Source organism: Pristis pectinata, chromosome 31, assembly GCF_009764475.1.
Source record: "Pristis pectinata isolate sPriPec2 chromosome 31, sPriPec2.1.pri, whole genome shotgun sequence".
NCBI lineage: Eukaryota > Metazoa > Chordata > Chondrichthyes > Rhinopristiformes > Pristidae > Pristis > Pristis pectinata.
Genome location: NC_067435.1, coordinates 14,266,724 through 14,287,942, shown reverse-complemented (window position 1 = coordinate 14,287,942; position 21,219 = coordinate 14,266,724). Strand labels below are relative to the sequence as shown.

Genomic DNA, 21,219 nt, shown 5'->3' with positions numbered 1-21,219 from the left:
ACTTATGTACACGTTATATATGACAGCCTGCATCAGAAACATACTTAGCTCATTAACTCAACACTGTTTAATAATTGATGAAAATTTCCATCCAAACATGCCCAGTGGGAACTTTTCTTAAAAATGTGCAAGTTGTTCCCAATAGTGACCCAAAGGCACAAGAGATAGAAATGTGATCAGGCCATTTGGCCCCTCTACTCATGGCTCATCTACCTCAACATCATTCTTTATAAACCATATTTTTTAAACCTTAATTTTTATTCTTTATATGTTAGCCTTATATACCAGCTGTTTGCTTCTTGGCATTTTGATCAAGTGTTGCCATTAGGGAAGCTGACCCATAAAACAGGAGATGTCCCAATGGAACCTACCGCACAGAATCTGATTTCTATACATGCCAGACCAGATTCATGAAATGCATATCTCTTCAGTACTAACTCCATCCTTGAAGCATGATGTTTCCTTGCCTTTAACAGCAGCATCCTGGGTCATATTTACATGATTCAGTCACTGGATGCCTACAAATTAATGATCAGATGAAGGGTCTCAACACAAAACATCAATTGTCTATTTCCCTCCTGACCCACTGAGTTCCTCCAGCTTTTTGTGTTGCTCCAGATTTCCAGCATCTCGTCTCCTGTCTCTCCAAATTAATGATCATGTATGCCAAGTATTAAAATAAACCTAACAATGGAGAGTGGGAACGGTACCAGGGAGGGTCATCACCTTGAGGAGAGGGAAACAATATCCACCTCCAGGAGAGTAAGACCTGTAGTTAGGGGATCCTCTTGTCATCAGGAAGGCAGAATGGTCTAGGGAGGGATTTCCAGAGTTCAAGAGCTTTGACAGCTGAAGAGGTGGCACTAATAATGGAGTGATTAAATAGGGGCAGAGCAAGAGTTTGAAAATGGAAGAGCACAGAATTCTAAAACTGTTGACCTGAAGAACATTCAGAGTAGGGAGGCCAACACCATGGAGGTATTTATTGGAAAAGATGAAAGGTTGAAAATCAAGGTGGTGTTCAACTCAATGCTACTGGAGAAATGATTAGTGAACTCAGATGAAGTTCAGACATAATCCACAATTTGTGTCCCCAACTTTAATTTGGAGATTGGAAAGCAAAATTTCTCCACCAATGGGAACATATGATATAAACCATCAGGTCACTACTCAACTTAAAATCTCAAAGGAATACCATCTAAAATTTATAATTCTAATTTACTTTGTTCCCTGGTATCATTCTAATCTGTATTATACCAAGGCCAGCATACATTTCCTGTGGGGATCTGCTGTACTTCTGATGGGATCTAGCCAGAGCTCAACTAAAGTCATCTCCTGCTATTTATATTCCAGCCCAATGAGCTAGTCAACTTTCTACCGACTTTTCTTTTTTCCCCAGCTTTGTGATTTGTGCAAATATTAAGAAAATGATCTGAATTGGCAAGCTACAGTTCAACAAATGCTGTTCCATAAAAAATTGTTTAGACAATGCTATCACTTCAGGCCAGCACTAATGTGCTAATGTGGTCAAAAGGGTGGTCACAATCCACATTCAGGCTGATTATTTCTGTGCTGCTGCCAAAAGATCACCCAATTGTCTACTCTAGGCCTTTTGAAGGACCATCAAAAGTGGACAATAGCTTCACCACAGTAACTCCATCACTGGACACATTCAAGCCATCACCACTTGAATGACAGCCTTCATGGTTGTAGCACTAGGGACAGGCAAATACAGCCTTGATCATGATGCCCAAACCTGAAAAGCAGTTTATCCTGGTTTGCCAAAACAAAACTTCAAAGAATGAAAATTTCCTAAAAGGGAAAATGCACATCAAGTCAAAACTCATGAAAATCACGTTTCCACAAAGTTCAGCAGTTGCATTACTTTATAAACGTTTTATTGAACCACTGAGGAAGGTCAACCGCAATACTGTTCAACTAATACAGGGGAAAAAAAAAGTACAAAACATGGTATCTTAAAATAATTCACACAATTATAAAACTAAACTGGGAAAAGTAGTACATTTCAGAACAAAGCTCCACTTCTAGACAAGAAAAATCATTGAAAAGTTATACATTACAGAGAGGAAGGGATATTAAAGCATCACAACTGCCAGGCAAAAAAAAAATGACCCATTACAAAGTGAATTGCTGGAACCAGAGTGCATTACCGGTTTATTTTGGTGCACTTTTTTAAAATCTAATTTTAAAAAGGAACCATTGAAGGTGCCAATAACACAGGGACTGGAATAATTAAAAAGAGAAACAAAAGTTCTGCTTAGTATTACAGCATTGGGGCCACAAAAATGAAAAGAAAATCTTCATTCAGTACAAGCCAACACCAAGTTAATCTGTTGTGATCTTGTCAGTACAGTATCTTATCCAACACAGGGCACTATTTGGTCAGTAGTTGACAGCAATGCCCACTTTGTTCACCACCTTCCAAGACAAATAATAATTTAACATTTTATACAATTATGACTATGCAGAGTTATTGAAGTGGCCTCTATGCCACAGCAAAATAGAAGGCAGCCTGTGCCAATTAGTTGGTGGTACTGGAATTCCAGTCTGGATCCTAAACACTACAATGAAGCATCACATACCACAGCACTACTTACTACAGGAATGCTATTAAACTCAACCATAAGAGTATGCAGTGCTAGTGGAAAATGGTCATACAAGGTGTTTTCTTTTTAAAATTTATTGGCAGCATAAAAAAAGATACAGCAGTTAGAAAATAAAACAGAAGGGATATAGGATTTTCTGTAACAGGTCCTGGACATGTGTATTTATCTGTATTGATAGGTGTTCATGTGGTCCCCTCGGCTATAGCCCCCACCAGGGCTTGAATAAGATGACTGACTGGAACCAAATCCTCCAGATAATGGTGCGTTATAGCCACTCTGGGATGAGTACCCTGTGAACGATTTACAGTGTTAGCAGGAGTGGACAATTACATAGAATACCCAATGCTCCAAGAAACTTTGTTAACCATTTCTCTTCCCACAGATGCAGCCTGACCTGCTGAGTATTTCCAGCATCTTGTTTTTATTTTAGATTTCCAGCATCTGCAGTGTTTTTAAATCTGTGCTCCACCAAGAGTTCTCACCTCAGTCCTAAATGGCCAACTGCTTCTACTCAGACTATTGTCCCCAGTCCACATCCTCTGAGTCTCCACCTTGTCGATCCATTTAATGTTATTAGTTTTGCAGAGATCACTTCAAATTCTTCCAACCAGTACAGTCCCATCCTACTCCTGGCAGAACAATTGTTTCATCCCATGAGAGAATGAGTGAATTTTTCACTAGTTATGAGAGAATCTTCAACCTGACACAGGAACTCTGCTTCATGGACCTGAGTATATTCAGTACTGTTTCCCCCCACCTCAAGAGAGTTCCAATGTCTGCAGATTCTTTTAATCTATTATCAGAGTTCCTCCAAGGCAAATGCATTGTTCCTTTGTTAAGGAGGTTCAGCAGAGGTGTCACTTAAATCTAGGCAATTACAATTGGACTTCCTGAACCTAACCATTTTGTACAGGCTGACACAAGACGCAGCAACAATCAGCTGCAGGAACTCAGCGGGTCAGGGAGAGGGGGGGGGGGAGAGGGGGGGGGGGAGAGGGGGGGGGGGGAGAGGGGGGGGGGGGAGAGGGGGGGGGGGGAGAGGGGGGGGGGGAGAGGGGGGGGGGGGGAGAGGGGGGGGGGGGAGAGGGGGGGGGGAGAGGGGGGGGGAGAGGGGGGGGGGGAGAGGGGGGGGGGAGAGGGGGGGGGGGAGAGGGGGGGGGGGAGAGGGGGGGGGGGAGAGGGGGGGGGGGGAGAGGGGGGGGGGGAGAGGGGGGGGGAGAGGGGGGGGGAGAGGGGGGGGGGAGAGGGGGGGGGGAGAGGGGGGGGGGAGAGGGGGGGGGAGAGGGGGGGGGAGAGGGGGGGGAGAGAGGGGGGGGGAGAGGGGGGGGGGAGAGGGGGGGGGGAGAGGGGGGGGGGAGGGGGGGGGGGAGAGGGGGGGGAGAGGGGGGGGGAGAGGGGGGGGAGAGGGGGAGTGTGTGTGTGTGTGTGTGTGTGTGTGTGTGTGAGAGTGACAAGACGCAGCAACAATCAGCTGCAGGAACTCAGTGGGTCAGAGTGTGTGTGTGTGCGCGCGCGCGTGTGCGCGCATTGTCGACATTTCAGCCCCACTATGTTTTTCTATTTTATTAGATACCTCAAAAATAGATCATAGAAAATGTGCTGTAATAATTTGATGATTGATGCTAACTGGCCTATAAATACTATTTTCTTTTTTATATTTACTGACTACATAGGAACTGATTATTTGATCCAGAGTCTATGGCAACTCAAAGCAATCTCAGATTTCATTTCCCCCGCACCCCCCCCCCCACCTTACTTTCCCGTAACCTATTCTCTCACGACCTACAAACAGTTAACCAATTAACCTACCACTGGAATGTTTTTGGGATGTGGGAATAAACTGGAACACCTGGGGAAAATCAACCCAGTCACTGGTTGAATGTGCAAATTCCACACAGAAAGCACCCAAAGTCAGAATTGAGCCTGGGTTAGTCCGAGTTAGCCCAACTCGTCCAGATTGATGAAGTTGCCGGCATTTGGCTCATATCCCTCTAAAGCTACAACACTATCTGCTGTGTCAGTGTACTGCCCATCATTCTTTAAATGGAAATACACCATCTACCTCCCAATATGTAACCATTATAACCCAGGAAAATTAGTAAGATAAAAACCAATGCAAAATTTCTGTAGTCAGTTCTTTCATAACCCTAGGATGTAGGCCATGTGGTCCACAGAATCCATAACTCTTTCGTTTCATCAATTTCTCCTGTACCAATTTTCTTTTTTTAAAAAAAAAACTTGATAGTAAATTCTTGGTTCTTCATTCTTACTAAATTAGTATCTCTATTTCCAGAATTCAATGTCTTCAAAAGTGTAGTTTATTCTTTTACAATTTAAATTCTTGGAAATTCATTGCCAAATCCTATAAACCCATTCAACTCACAATTTTGGTATTTTAGTGACATTAAAATCTTCCTCTAATGCTTTCAACTTCTCCTTTGTCGAGGTTTGACCAATTTTCCAATGGCACTTCATTTCTCACAAAGAAATACATTCATTAAGAAATCTGAATTGGGTTAATTGTTTGGCATTGCTCAATTACTGTCATGCATTTTAGTTTCCCATATACCCTGAACCCATTACTCACATCCTTTTTTTCAGATTTAGGGCCCTAATTATTTTAACTCAAGGTCACAGTCAATTACATTCACATTACTTCCACAGATCTTACCAGAATAAGAGCCACCGGAACTTCCACCTCCATAACCTCCTGAAGTGCTAGAAGAATATGAACTACCTCCACCAGAACCGTACGACGAACCACTGTACCCTATAAAATTACATGCAACAGTTTACTGTGCAATCCTATTGTCCACATTCCCTGCTTAAAAGACATTAAAAGGGAACAAAAGCCTTATTAGCACTCAGAGTAATTGTTTACTCGACTACTTTGGTGAGACTGCACCTCAAATTACTTTACACTTCAGAAAGCAATGGTTTCATTGAACCATTTGTTCATATTTGCAGCACAGGGAAGTACAATGCCACTGCCAAGTGAATTTTCAGAGAATGTGCAGAGGATTTCAGGACCACGAAGTGCATCAGTGTTCATTCTTGGAAGTTACCCATACATACCACCACCACCCCCCCGGCCCAACATGCATTTTCCTCCTCTACTTATCCTAACTGCATTAAAATCAAGGTCACTACAATCATTTACAGGGTCTATGAATTGCTTGATTCCACTGTACAAATTCCAGGCACCTACAGTGTCAGGATGATCCACGATTTGCCTCATTTATGGTCAAGTAGTAGGGAAAATTGGCTTCTCATTGACACCGCCAAAACATTCTTACTACTAACCACCACCTCACATCCAACCCACTATCCGTAAACCCCTTTTATATTTGCAATTCATTGAACACAAATGTTAAGAATATTACATACCACCTTTTCGTTCGTATTCCACGCTACCACCAAGATTCTGACTTGAATAGGAACTACTGTAGGAGGATCCTGAATATGAATAATTTTGACTGTTGTAGACTTTTGGTTTCGTTGAGGCTGAAAGTGAGGGCTGGCTGTAGCTACTGTACTGGCTCTGGCTGTACGAGGACTGCTGAGACTGGTATCCACCACCACCACCACCACCTCCTCCACCACCACCGTATGATGATTTCTGAAGTGGGGGCTGTGGTTTGATTGGCTTTTTAGGTGGAGGGGTATAACCATCATTCTGGCTGTACGAGTAGCCCCCTGAAGAGCCTGAACTGGAGTAGCTGCCACTGTTGTAGTAGTTACCTGTGGGATGAAAGAGAAAACATTTAACAATCCAGTCATTTTATCCCAACTCCTCTGGATTGAAGATCAGATCTTTGATACAAAAACTGTATCCTAACAGGAAAACCAGAATGAAGTTCTCCCTGCCTGCTGTGATCCACAGCAGCAGTTCAAAAGACTTGGTTGCATGCCCAGCACTATACTGACAATTTCATGCTGTGGTCTTGTAAGCCAAACCTGGCAACTGGGGTGGGTTAGGACAGAAGTAAAAGGTGCTAAAAATTTGCACTCTTAAAGTGACTGTTTTAATAAGATGGTGCAAATCTAGTACAATAACCTTTATACCACACTCTTTCAGCACCTTGAGCACTTTGTTTTTGACAAAATCCACACAGTGGCATTGAGCACAAGGCAAACCCAGGCACTGCCATAATGGCCAAACAGCCTTCCACTTGCATTAAATGGAACAACTGCTAATTAGGGGAGGCGGTGCACACCCACGGAACATTGGGGTGGGAAGTGGGGAGTTTGGTGTGAAATCAGATTTAAAAGGTTTTCCTGACTTGTGGTATGGCAAAAGTGATATCCAGGTGGCCTTTCTGGTCATTGCAGTAGAGAATCTCAGTGGATTGTTCCAGAAAAGTTTGGCAAGATAGCTAGCCAACTGGAAATTGCACCTTTGGATGTCTGATTTGGTTTCTGAAAAGTCAGTAATCCTATGGAAATTCAGTAGAATTCTAACACCACATCAACAAAACAATGACAAATAAATGCATTATAGTTTAATTAATCTGGATTGATGTAAACACTTAAATGGTAGAGCTAATTAGGGGTACTCAGCACCTTAGATTATGCATCCTTGCATGCAAACATTCCAGATAGAAAAATGCAAATAATCATTAAAATAGAAAACTGACCCTTCATTTAGAGGGAAAAAGAAACAAAGGACACAGGACAAGAAGTAGAGTAAGGCAAAAGCTTAATAATGGAGATGTGATTTATGGAGGCAGGAGGAAAGTTTCAGAAAAGGTAAAGGATTTTAGTGAGGCAGTTCAGAGCTTGGTTGAGGCCATCAATGATGAGATGGACAAGAGGCTAGAACCTGCAGGGAGGGAAAGATTAGCATCAGGCTGGTAGTTAGAAAAGGAAACTGATAACGAGAGCTGGAAGTTAATGGTGGAGTTGCCAACAATGGGATGCAGTATTCCCATGCAGATTTGGAAGGGATTAAGGAGAGAAACGTGGGCATCATCAGCATCCGAGTTTACTATTTCTCTGGGTTTACTAAGAGACAGCAGGAAAAGCAGAAACACATTAAGATTCCTGAAGTGGAAGTGTGAGAATGGGAAAGAACCCTCTGGAAATACTCTTATTTGGGTATGTCACAGAACTCGACAGACTCTGCAGAAGAGTTCAGAAGGCTGTCATTGGCCATGGAAAATTTGAGTTGTATGCTGTGGAAATAACAGAAACCCAAGAAGATTTAAAATTCTGGGAAATAGGAATATGGATTTGAAATGTTGAGAACTTCAAGTCCTTTTCCCACCCCTAGGAGCAGGGGATTTGAATGACAAGAGAACTTGCCTGCAATCAAGCTCTCTCCTGGGTGTGGTTATATTAACCTTGCACACACATAGGAACTGTACAACAGCAGCAGATGCTTTGAACCAAAATGGTGTAATTTGAAGGGGCCACACATCCTATTTTGTTGAGTACATTTAGAAATTAGTAGTTGTCTTTGACTTTGTGGGTCAACCACAAAAACTATATCCACATTCTTCACTAGTACCATTCCTTTGAGCTGTAATCAAGCTGTACAAAAATGATGAACAATGTGTCTCGATCTTGAGCTTCAAATCACATATCCCATTCCTGACCATCCGTATCCTGCTATGCCTTGCCTATTCAAGTGTCTGTCCAAATGTGTCTTAAACAGTGATTTTAACTGATTCCACCATCTCCTCTGTAAAATTTCTTCCTCTCACCTTAGAGCTATGCCCTTGTTTTTGATACCTCCACTATGGGGAAAGTATTTTGACCATCTATCCTGTCTATGCTTCTCAATTTTCTATGACCATCAGATCACCCCTTGCCCTACTTCACCTAGCCTATCCAATTTCATCTCATAACTAAAGTCTTCCAATCCAGGAAATATCCTGATGAACCACGATTCAATACCAAATTCAACAATTTTTGTTAGCCACACTGTGTTTGTGCCAAAACTGATCAGGTCTGATGCAAGGCCTTCCACTCATAACATTAACTCAGTTTTTCATCTTTCCATTGATGTTGCCCAAATCTGCTGAGCATTGTTTCAGATTTTCATCGAACGCCATGTTCTGCATCTTACAGTTCCAACATGTTCTTGTTTCTTTTCAAGAGTAACTGTTACCTAGACAACTGTGGACTCCATCCTATCAGACACTCCCTCTCCATCACACACCTGCCTCCCATCCCCACAACCTACAACACTTCACCAGAAACATCAATTGTTTTTCTCTCTACAGAGGCAGCTCCCCCCCAGCAATTTCCCATTGCTCCTGGAACAAAGACCACCTCCAGTTCCAGCAGACTCATATACATTCATTCACCCTTTTATCTTTAAATCTTTGAGCGTCTTCGTTACTCAGCCAGACCCACTCCAAACCTTTGCTACTTGAATCAAAAATCATTTGCTCAACATGTTCATTTCTACAACAGGAACTGCATTTTAAATATATTTCATCAACTGAAAAATGCTTAACCAGTATTGGGATAGCCCAAGATTTTAAAAGGTACAACAGGAATTTAAGTCTTTGAGGTATACCTCGAAGTACAGGTACATAGTTCGTAGAAAATGGCATCGCAGGTAGACAGGGTGGTGAAGGTGTTTGGCATGCTGGGCTTCATCAGTTAGGGCAATGAGTACAGGAGTTGGGACGTTATGTTACAATTGTACAAGATATTGGTGAGTCCACATTTGGAGTATTGTGTACAGTTTTGATCACCCTGTTATAATAAAGATGTCATTAAGCTGGAAAGAGTGCAAAAAAAGATTTACAAGAACGTTGCCAGGATCAGAGGGCCTAAGTTAAAGGGAGAGGTTAGGCAGGCTAGGATTTTATTCTTTGGAATGTAGAAGACTGAGGAGTGACCTTAGAGGTGTATAAAATCATGAGGGGCATGGTGCATTCACAGTATCTGTCTTTTTCCTCTTCCCCATCTCCACACCCCCCCCCCCCAAAAAGAGGGAAAAATAGAGGGTATAGGTTTAAGGTGAGGGGAAAGATTTAAAAAGGTGACCTGAGGGGCAACTTCTTCATGCAGAGGATGATGTACATATGGAACGAGCAGCCAAAGCAAGTAGTAGAGCCAGATACAATAATGACATTTAAAAGACATTTGGATAAGTATATGGACAGGAAAGGTTTAGAGGGATACGGACCAAACAAAGTCAACTGGGACTAGCTTACCTGGGCACAATGGTCACCATGGACACGTTGGGCCAAAGCACTCCTTTTCCATGCTGTATTACTCTATGACTAATCCTAGATTTCTTCCCTTACCTTTTGTTGCTAAATTCCAGCTTTCCCAGAAACATTCGAACTTAAAACATTTACTTTGCAAAACATACTGCACAACAACTTTGTGCAAATAAAGGTTTAACCTTGAGATAACTTGAATGCCCATAGTCACCAGCTCAACAAACACAGGTCCTCCATTTGCTATTTTAAAGGCCTCTATTCCAAACTCTTGGCCTTTTTGGTGCCCATCCTTTCCAAAATATACCAACTTCCCATCCCAACGTAACCAAGTATACAATTACGGTCTGTTAATTTTACTAGTGGATGACCTCGATCTCTACTAAAGATCTTCCATTCTCGGAAGATATTTAATTGAGGAATTCATTTGTTTCGCCGCTCTTCCATCCCCACCAACTACTTCCCTTCTGCTGGTACTTTCGCAAATAACTGCAGGAAATGCAACATCCGTTTACCTCTTCCATCCCCACCATTCAGTGACCCAAACAATCCTCCCAGGGATTCACTTGCACTTATTTTAATCTAGCATACTGCATTCAGTATTCAATAGAGAAACCAGACACAGATTAGGTGACTGCTCTGCAGAATCCAGTGGCAACCCCATCCTACCTGTTCCCTGCAACTTTGATTCTACAATTGAATAGCTAGTAGAGCCCGGGGTTTCATTTCAACTTTGGGTGATGTGCATAGTTTCCACATTTTCCCTGTGATCACGTGTTTCTTTTGGGGGTTCTGGTTTCCTCCCACATCTCAAAAAGTGCAAGTTGGTAGGTTAATCGGCCACTGTAAATTGCCACTAGTGTGTAATTGCACGGATGGTAAATCTGAAAGCTTGGGGGGAGGGGGTGGCGGGTAAGTGGATTGATGTAGTAGTAGTAGTAGGAGTAATAGTAGTAGTAAGTAGTTGATTGATAGAAATGGCATGGACACAGTGGGCTGAAGGTCTGTTCCTATGCTGCTTGGGGGGGGGGGGGGGGGGGGGGGGGGGGGGGGTGGCGGGTAAGCAGATTGATGTTGTAGGAGTAGGAGTAGTAGGAGTAAGTAGCTGATTGATAGAAGTGGCATGGACACAGTGGGCTCAAGGTCTGTTCCCATGCTGTCTTTATCTCTACAGCCGAGAACAAACATATTAAATTGTAATTTAAAATTCTGACATGGCTAGACAGACTGGTTATGCGGAGGATGTTTCACTTGGATGGAGAATCTTGGATGAAGGGTCAGACAATAGAGACAGATTTAGAACAGAGTAAAGAAATTTCTTCAAGGGTGATAAACAAATGGAATTTACTACCACAGAGAGCCATAGGAGGCAAAGTTGCTGAATATTAATTTCTAGACACTAAATGCATCAAAGGGTATGGGGAAAAGAGCAGAATGTAGTATTGAAGCAAATGATCAGCCAAAATCATCATGAATGGCTAAGTAGGTTTGAAGGGCCAAATGGCCAACTCTTGCTTCTGTCCTCCACATTTATAATGATAACAACTAAATATTAAAAACACCCGTGCCTATTTTACTATAATATGACCATGATATAATGCAATATGACATGGTGCATTTTGGATAGGCCCTAGGTATCACTACATCCCCCAACACAGAAATTAGGTAAATGTTAGTTTCATTTTAACACCAGTGTTAAAGGCTACACGTTACAAGTTGTTCTCCAACACGCACAATATTTTGAGGTTGTGTTGTGGTTGAAGTAGCAGCTTAAGTAAATACAGTTGCCATCGTTCAGATGTTACAGGAAGATTTGCAGGGGGAAATGGATTTTTTTTAAAATTTGGGGTTAGATTACATCATCAGGTGGCAGCAGAGAAAATCTTACTGAACATCTTGTTGTATTACTTGATGGGTGTGCTTATGAAACCAAGAGAATTTCATAAAAGGATGGATTCCACAGGCTACTTTACAGATTTTGGAGACACAAGAGACTTGGTCACAGATGAATCATTCTTAAAATTTATACCTTTGGCTTAGTAATTTAAATAGGTTACAGATCAACTTAAGACAAATTAGTCGACTGGAATATTTAGCAGATTTAACAATAGGAGTAGGAAATTCCAGACAGCTTTATATCAGATAATGACAAATGTTAAACAGGTATCAGGAATGAATCCTATGATAGCAATTGATCCCTCAAAGCAAACAGCAACTTAACCATCGTTTTGAAATAGGAAACCAAATAGGATATTGAAATGTCAGTTTAGTAATTGTACTTGACCTGTACAGTTAATGGTATTAGTGCACTTCTAGTTAGGGGAAGTTCCTTTCTGATCGAGTTTAATTTGATTCTGCAGAAATGAAAATACCTAATTTATAGAGCTTCGGCTCATTGGAAAAGGTTGGAATTACACTTACTTTATCAATACTCGCACCAAGGCAGAACATGGTTCAAGTTTTAAAATAACAAAAGGATTGGATATAATCTTTAAATCTTTTTCCTCCCTTTCACGGTTCCGCAGACTAGTCCAAAGCCATAAGACCAATCGTGGTCTGCTAGATGGGGCACTTGAAAGAAATAGTAATGTCAGGACTAGATATCTATGAAACCTACCAGTGTAGAGTTAGAAAAGGTTAATGTGGTGCATTTAAGAAGGGAAGCCAGGAAAGTACAGACCAGTGAGCTTTGCATCAGTGGTGGGAAAGTTACTGGAGGAGGGAGTGGGAGAGACTGATTAGGGATTGTCAGTATGGCTTTGTGCATGGGAAATCAAATCTCACAAATTTGACCACTTTTTTTTTTGAAGAGGTAACCAAGAGGATTGATGACAGCAGGGCAATACACACTGTTGACATGGACTTTAGCAAGGCTTTTGACAAGGTCCTTCATGATAAGAACATGTGATCCAGGGTGAGCTAGGCAAATGGATACAAAATTAGCTTCGTGATAGTGGAGGGTTATTTTTCCAGATTGAAGACTGTGACCAGTGGTGTGCCACAGGATCAGTTCTGGGCCTGCTGTCGTTTATGTTTACACATGTTAATGATTTGGTTGAGAATATAGGCAAGTTTGCAGATGATACCAAAATTGGCAATATAGTGGACAGTGAAGTTGGCTGTCTGATGTTACAACAGGATCTAGATCAACTGGGCAAAGGAATGGCAGATAGAATTTAACTCAGACAAGTGCAAAATTATACATTTTGGTGAAGTTAAACCAGGGCAGCACAGACTCGGTGATAGCAGGGCCCTGGGAGTGTTGTTGAACTCCCTTGGGGTACTATAGGTAATACAGGTAGCCAGTAGTGAAGGTAGTGTGTGAAATGCTTGCCTTTATCAGCCAGGGAATTGAGTACAAGAGTTGGGACCTCATGTTCTAGTTGTACATAATATTGGAGTATTGTGTGCAGTTCTGGTTGCCACACTACCAGATACAATTAAAGAGGCTTCAGAAATAATTAACAAAGACATTGACACAAGAGATTGCAGATGCTAGAATCAGGAGCAAATAGCTGCTGGAAGCAAGTCAAGCTGATCTGTGGAGGCAAGGAAATAGTTTACGTTTCAGATTGTGACCCTGCATCAGGACTGTGTGAACCATCCCTTTGCCTCCACAGATGCTGATCGACTTGCTGAGGTGCTCCAGCAGTTTTTTTTTTGCTTTACAATGTTGCTGCCTCGATTGGAAGGCTTGAGTCATCAGGAAAGATTGGATAGGCTGGGTCTGCTTTCCCCGAAGCAAAAGATGTGACATGATAGAAGTATATAAAATTGAAAGGCAGAGATAACCCTAGTTTGTTTCTTATGGTAAGAATTCCAAGGCTAGAGGAAGGGGTTTAAGGGGAACTGAGGGGTAAATTTTTCAGTGTAGTTAGTACCTGGAATAGGCTGCCAGAGGTCGTGGAGGAGGCAGGAACACTAACACCACAAGAGACATCTGAGCAGGTACTTGAATGAGCAAGGGACAGAGGGATATGGAATTAACGCAGGCAAGTGGGATTAGTATCAAAAGACCCGATTGTTGGCAAACATGCAATAGGCCAAAGGGCCTGTTTCTATTCTGTACAACTGACTCTTCTGTTGAGAAGTATTTTAGAATAAATGCCAAGCCTGGAGGGCCTTGAAAAAGCAGTTTACAGAAGAAAGCATCTGCCGTTAGTCACCTGCTATCATTTGCAATTAGTCACTTACTGTTTGAAATCAGTTACATTTTCAGAAACATATGAAGTTCAGATAACTTGTTTTCCTGATTTGGTCAAATTAAGTGCAGTATTTTTGATTCTCTCAGGGAGCCAACAGCAAGAGTGGACAGGTTTGCATCATTAATTATGTTTAACAAGAAATATGAATTTTCTTTTGCTGAGTAAGCACAGGCTTGTGAAGTTACTTGCAAGTGTTAAAACAGGAAATGTTCCAAATGAGTGTTTGGAAACACCATTCCAACTTCGACATACTGACATTCCTTCGTAGTGAATAGGTTAAAAACTTTTATTGAACTTGAATGAAACAATCTGACATCAGTCCTGATTAAGTTGCTATACAATTGTTCTCATAGAAAAAAATTGATACAACACAAAAGGCACAATAAAATAGGTCAAACAGAAAATCCCTTGAATTGCAACCTTACTGCTTCAACTGAACTTTTTTTTTACAAATATGGCTGGGTCAGTACATACCACATCTTACTCTATCTACGTTATGAAATCTCACATTTAAAATAACAAATAATCCAGCCCAGCACAAACAGTCAAAACAAAACACTGCTTTGAATCATTTAGAACTAGCCTAGCATCAGTAGAGAAAATGCTGGAAAGTGAAGGATGTGATAACAGAACTACAGCAGAACCAAGCAAAATCAACATAGCTTTTTCAAAATGAAATCATGTTTGACCAATCAATTTTAGCTCAAGGGCACGACTAGAATAGGTTGGGGGGGGGGGGGGGGGAAGGTGAGGGGAAAGATTAAAGTGAATATTGTGTTTTTAGGATTTCCAAAAGGCTCTCGATAAGGTTTCACACAGGAGTTGGTCGCCAGGGCAAAAGCACATTTTTCTGTGCAATACGCTGGTACAGAATGGGAATTAGTTAACACACAGTATTAAATGGGTTTTGGGCTAGCAGCTGCAACTGGTGGGAAAATGTAACTTAATCCATTTTGGGGTACAAAACAGAAAACTTTTTTTGTGTGAAAAAAAGGGTGACAGACTCGGTAGTGCAGTTTGAAGGACCAAGGTGCCTTTGTACACAAATCACTAAAAGCCAAGATATGGATGCAGCAAACAACTAGGAGGTCAAATGGTATGTTGGCCTTATTATTGGAGGACTCAAGTACAGAAATGATGTTTTGCTGCAATAATGGATACAATTTCACCAAGGTCCTAGAGCACTGTTTTGGTCTCCTTACCTAATGAAGGATATACTTGCCTTGGAGGAAGCAAAACAAATATTCACCATACTAGTTCCTGGGTTGGCAGCTTTTCCATACAAAGAGAGACTGAGTAAACTAGGCCTGTTTTTTCCAGAGTTCATAAGAATGAGAGGAGATCTCATTGAAACACAAGTCCTTAAAAGGCTTGACAGGCTGGAGAGTGAGAGAATATCCCCATTGCCAGGAGCTGAGAACCAGAGATCAATTTCTGGTTAGGCAATTTAGAAGAGGCAAGGAGAAATTTCTTCACCAAGGATGACGTCTTTGGAATTTTCTACCCAAGGAGGCTCAGATCAGAGTTCATTCAAAATAGATTTCTGGATTGCAAGTTAATCAAGGGATAAGGGGATAGTGCAGAAAAAAGGAGCTGAGGTAGAAGATCAGATGATCTCTGCTAATTCTTATGGTTTATCAAATACTGCCATACAAACAATTTAATTTACTGGCCGAAATACTATAAATTGCAACCAACAAAATAATGGATTTTAGATAATATTCCACGCTGAAATAAACTCAATGCAAACATTAGATCCAGTGGCTTAATCTAACATGGTAATCTTTCTGCTCCCTGACAAGACCCCTTCATATTACATACTGGTAGATTCATGGACATAGACAAGTACAAGGAGGGGAAAAGCTTATGTATTAGTGTCTAGAAATATGACAAGGGCACTTTCGAAAGATACTCCAATCAGCACTGAGGTTCTTTCTAGCAGAAGTTAGTTTCTAAGTAGCAAAATGCCACATGGAGATTAAATTTCAACCCATTATTGTTTGTGGTTTAATCCAGCTCCAAATCAAATATTTCTTTTCAAAATTTATAAACATACTATTGATTAGAATAAACATACAATTAACTAACTCAGTATTTGCCACTTCGATACAAATCACAATACCTAATCTGCAAAAACATCCCAAAATTAGTTGGCATAAATGCCATGCCACACAACATGTATAACCATTAAAACACTGATACAACGTGTTCAAGCACTATTAACCTAGGTTGGTTTCTCCCTTCTGAAAATGAATAGATCCACATTCATGTTACCAATGTGAAATCCTAAATGTAAAACTGGCATTTTTAGTTTTATAGGAAATATTACCCTACTATGAATAGCAGTGATGTTGCACAAAATAAAATGCAAGTTACTTTGTGCCAAATGCACGTTCAATGTACATGACTAATACCAACAATATTTAGGACAACCTTCAAATTACATTAGACTTAAAATTTCAATACTCCGGCTGATACTTTTTTTTTAAAAACTATTATAGGGTGAAAAAATATTCAGAACCAGACAGTTTCTTTGGATTGCAAAATTCTTACGTTTCTTCATTGCTTTGTCTCTCCACCTCCCCCCCCCCCCACCCGCCCACCCCAGATTTATTGCTTTATAGGTGCGGTGATCTTGTAGAAGCCTCCTACCCAAGTCTTGACAATACAAAAAGTAACAAATACTGCAGACAAATACTTGTGATGGATGCCAGAATTCGAAGTCAAACACCAGTGTGAATTTGCTGTTTCAGTGGTATCGACAAGAAACCAGAGTCCAGATGAAGCAGTATAGTCCAGCATGTGTCTACAGATTTTGGGCGTCAACAGTTCAAATGAGTTAGACCAAACTGGGAGGGGCAGGATTTTGTATCAATTTTCACCCTCTAGCCAGAGGGAAAATCTTGGAAGCTGTCTTTGAAAAAGTCACCTACAGCTGGGAGACAGAGCAGAGAGAAAAAAAAATTAGGCGTGCTTGGTAAAAGGTAGAATGCCAATTTTTTTTTAGATTTCTCTGCTCCTGTCACCTTGTGCAAGTGTCTTTTTCTGAGGGAAGCAGCTTCCTTGTGTACAATTTCAGTTGATAAATGCAGTTTGCTTCATGTGGCTTACAAAGCAGAGAAATATAAAACATGCCAATTGCAATTCAGCAATAAGCAGTGGGTACAAACTGCAGTACTAGAGACACATTAGAAGACTTCTGGCATTAACATCTAGCTCACAGGATTGTCAAGTACACACTACCCAATGCAGAACCAAACCATAAACCTAACTTCAGACTGTATGAGTCAGCAGATCTCAGCCAATGGGATTACAAAGGAGAGAGGGACCAAGGTTTACTGCTCCCAATTACTACTTATTAGGCTGATACATAGTCAGGTGAGGACCGGATCAAGCAGAGTTGCTATGCCATTCCCAGTAATAATGACCAGCTCTGCTTAACTTCTAGGCCTACCCACACTTGGATGAGGGCAACTAACAAAAAATTAATGTCTGGAAAAGAGGGGCAAAACCTATACCCTTGCATCAATCTCATTCTTTTGTATTGAAACCACCAACCATTTAAAAAAGTTAGCAGCTAAAATTGACGCCAATTTAAAATGCTAACTTTAATGAACAATGATACTAGCTGTACAAATCTCTACCTGGCACAGTCACAACTTTGATACAAAAACTCAATGCTCAAGAGCTGTGATAAGAATCTCAGCAATATTTCAGTCATTAAAAAAAATAAAAAAAGATTGCATTTGAAGCCAATTCAGAAATGAAAATTGATAATCCCAACACAACATAGCATCCTGTAATGGAATTGCACCTTCAATTGGGTGAACTGCAAGGACAGTGCTGACTTGCACCGAATGGAGATGGTTGCCCCCCACACCCCCCCCACAAGATGGTTCCTTGTTATTCCCATCTCCGCAACATTACACACATTCTATTTAGCTTCACCCTTCTCTTGCAAGCTCCAAAAGGGGATCAGAAAGTGTTATCCATTTGCTAGATTTGCAGTACATAATGTTTCTTTTAAACAGATGTACTTTTTAAAAAATTCTTACCATATCCACTTGAAGAATTAGAGGATCCATAACCATAGTTGGAGCCACCACTTCCTCCTCCTCCTCCACCACCACCATATCCATAGCTTCCTCCACCATAACCAGTCCCTTTTAGATTTTTTATAGGGGTGGGGGGAGAAAGAAGGGGAGAGAGAGAGAGAGAGAGAGGGAGAAGGAGAAAGTGTCAGAGTTGATAGCTTATCTGTTACTTAATGTAATCTACAATAATTCAGAGACCATTTTTCAAGTGCTTTAATCTAGGACAGTGTTGATAATTTTGTACAGGTTCCTTAGAATTGCAGATATACAACATTCTACAACTGCAGACATCAGTTTTAAAGAGAAGACTTGAGCAACCCCTTCATCTCATTAAACTTAACAAGGGTGAGAAAAACTATAACTGAAAGCCCAGCCAATCCCTACAGCATTTTCATACACATCATGAGGTAGAATGCAGCCCTGGAGTGAAATGGAAGGCTCAAACATATGCAAGTTACAATTCACCCAACATCTTGACTCATCATTTTATCAGACCTACTGAGAGAAAGTGGCCAATCTTTCTCAGTTTCTAATGAACATGTTCCATAGGACAAAACTGTGTCCTAGTCATGATGGCTAGTATAGGTAAGAGAAGCATTATATAGGGAATATTTTAAACGTACAACACACCAGTAGCTAGCTCTAAGGTGCAATGAGGGACATTGTGGCACAAGATGCAGAATAAAGGCAAACTTCTTCAAGTAAAGCCTTACCTGAAGACATGTAGCCAGAATTGTTGGAAGTATTGAAACCACCTCTGCCACCTCTTCCACGTCCTCTGCCTCTACCTCTTTGTACAGGAGGGCCTGTAGGGGGACCAGAAGGAAGCACTCCCATACCCATGCCACCTCCAAATCCCATGTTGTGCTGCTGTGGCTATTAAGATAAATGTATACATTAATTAAATCTGAAAGCTTTCCTTGGTGGAGTGCAGTCATTAACAAATGCATTGATCTTTCCACTGTGCTACAGATGAACAGAAGACTGGATGTACTTAATACCAGATTAAAAATGTCCTGTTGCACGAACTAAGCATAAATGGGCTCTGTATGTTCAACTCCATTAAGACACGATCCGTGTTCAGACACAAAGGTGCCAGCAAGTCTTTTTTTTGCTTCATGCCCTGCCAAGGCTAAATGAAGAGCACTGGAGCGGGTGCAGTTTAGTTTCAAGCAACTGACAACTCAAAACAGATGGCAAGTTGTTTTGCATCTTTGTCTTTAATACTTTAAAAAAATAATGTAATTTTAACGAAAGAGCACCCCATCTGGTATTGGTGATTACCCAGTATTTCCATTCAGATCTTCAACTACCTATTTAATCCATTCTTAAGAAATTGTGGCCTCTGCTTCATTTGTACAATCCACACTTTACACTTCCCTATCCCACACTTAGCACCTGAACTTGGGTCCCCTAGTTGGGATCACTAAATCTCCAGAAGAGCCTATCTTTTCATGAAACATTAACATCCCAATCAAGTTGCCTCAAAGATCCCAATTTTGTTCTAGTCAAAACACTTGAATTTTGCCTGATCTTTCTTTTGTTCGAATTTCTTTAATAGATTCTTGTACTGTGTCAGAAGCTTCAATATACTTCCTGTAACGTTGAGCAAAATGTGACCTTAAGATTTATTACTTTAACTTTTGTATTCTATATATCTTGCTATAAAGGCAGAATTCCCTCAATATTTTTGTCATCTTTATTTGCATTTTCCATCTACTTCTCTTTAAGACATAATCATATGCAATAGTTATTAACTTGAGGAACCCAGATTTGCATGTAAATAGTTTACTCTTTAACCAATGTCCTCAAAGTAAAGCCTGAGCCCATTTTCACCCAACAGCCACATTGCCAGAAGAGTTTAAATTATGAAACATTGTCATCCATATTATCAGTTTAGCCACAGATCCTAAAGCCTCATATTGTTTAACTGGGAGGGGAAAAGTCTAGCTTTCTGTTCTCGATTATGATTGGTGGCCCTTAAGGAAGCTCATGTATGGATTTACAAGGACAGGTTGTGACAAATTTGCATGTTCTAGCTAGGTAAACTCACGAGTGACAAATCATGATTATGGAAATTATCTTTCAGTGTTAAGGCACATCCAAAATTATGGGAGCCCATTAAGTTTCTGTTGAAAGCACAGTTAGGATTTTAAAAAAAATAATCCAATGCAGAATACAGACATCAAGGAGTCTTAGATGACCTACCTGAATAATCCTTTTCTTCTTTACTTCCATAGGAGGCTGGTGGGGAAAAAGTTTTTCCAGAGCAGCCAGTGCAGCATGGGCTTTTGCCACTTTCTTATTGGAGCCTGACCCAGTAAATTTCTGACCATCAACTTCAACCTGGAGGAAATAAAAAAAAATTCCAAAGGTGACATTAAACCAGACTCAAAATCATTTGCAGTTTATTGATTTTCAAAATCTGCAATATTTTTCACACATTATAAAGAAAAATATAAATCATGCTTCCAACATGAAGTTATTAAAGTTGATCCTTACCTCCATAACAAACCGCTTGTCATGGCTGCCACCAGTCTCTGATATTAATTCATATTTAAGTCCCCTTCGCTTCTCATTCAGCTCCATTACTGGATTTTTTCCTTGTTTGGTCAAAATTGGACCTTGCTGACGTGTACTCTGAATAGGTATCAGAAAACTAGATTAGTAAATAATTCAGAAGAGTCAGCCACTCAACGCCAGAGGTAATTTCTAATAGCAGGATTCTCACTTCACTTAGTACTATCCCAGAGGGTTATGGTGCTTTTCGTCCTCCAGTCCAAGCATTCAAAAGGCAAAGTACAATTGTGCACGTTTAGAAAAAGACATCCAACCAGCCTGCATGCTGGGAAGCCCCTAACCTCCGTAGGCCCACCCATTACAAAATAATCCGTAGCACAATATGGACTGTCATCTGCAAGGGCTGGTATCAAGCTAGCCGAGTGAGGTATGCAACTGTTCAGCAATGATGAGTGCAAGCCATTGATGGGTATTGGCAGCACCTGCTCCATGCTTTGGGCAGGCCACCCAGATCATACAATCTCACCTGTCTTTCAACACTTCACTCTTATCCCCCAACACTGGGTCCCACCAGCAGCCTCTTAACACCAGT

The 21,219-nt window shown here is 40.9% G+C and overlaps 1 protein-coding gene across 7 annotated transcripts in view; it reads right to left on the bottom strand.

Moving 5' to 3' along the window:
- Positions 1–1,881: 1,881 nt before the first annotated feature.
- Positions 1,882–21,219, bottom strand: part of LOC127585091 (interleukin enhancer-binding factor 3-like) — a 71,161-nt gene continuing 51,823 nt past the window's right edge. For 6 of the 7 annotated variants that reach the window (XM_052042284.1, XM_052042281.1, XM_052042282.1 and 3 more), the window contains 7 exons: positions 20,610–20,747; positions 20,316–20,453; positions 18,821–18,983; positions 18,069–18,176; positions 6,015–6,368; positions 5,299–5,397; positions 1,882–2,917 (listed from right to left, as the gene is read on the bottom strand). In XM_052042284.1, the coding sequence (XP_051898244.1) occupies positions 2,790–2,917; positions 5,299–5,397; positions 6,015–6,368; positions 18,069–18,176; positions 18,821–18,983; positions 20,316–20,453; positions 20,610–20,747 (1,128 nt within the window). In that variant the 3' untranslated portion in view covers positions 1,882–2,789. Of the gene's footprint in view, positions 2,918–5,298; positions 5,398–6,014; positions 6,369–16,624; positions 16,949–18,068; positions 18,177–18,820; positions 18,984–20,315; positions 20,454–20,609; positions 20,748–21,219 lie in introns of those variants that run through there. The other variant, XM_052042285.1, reaches the window with a different exon arrangement.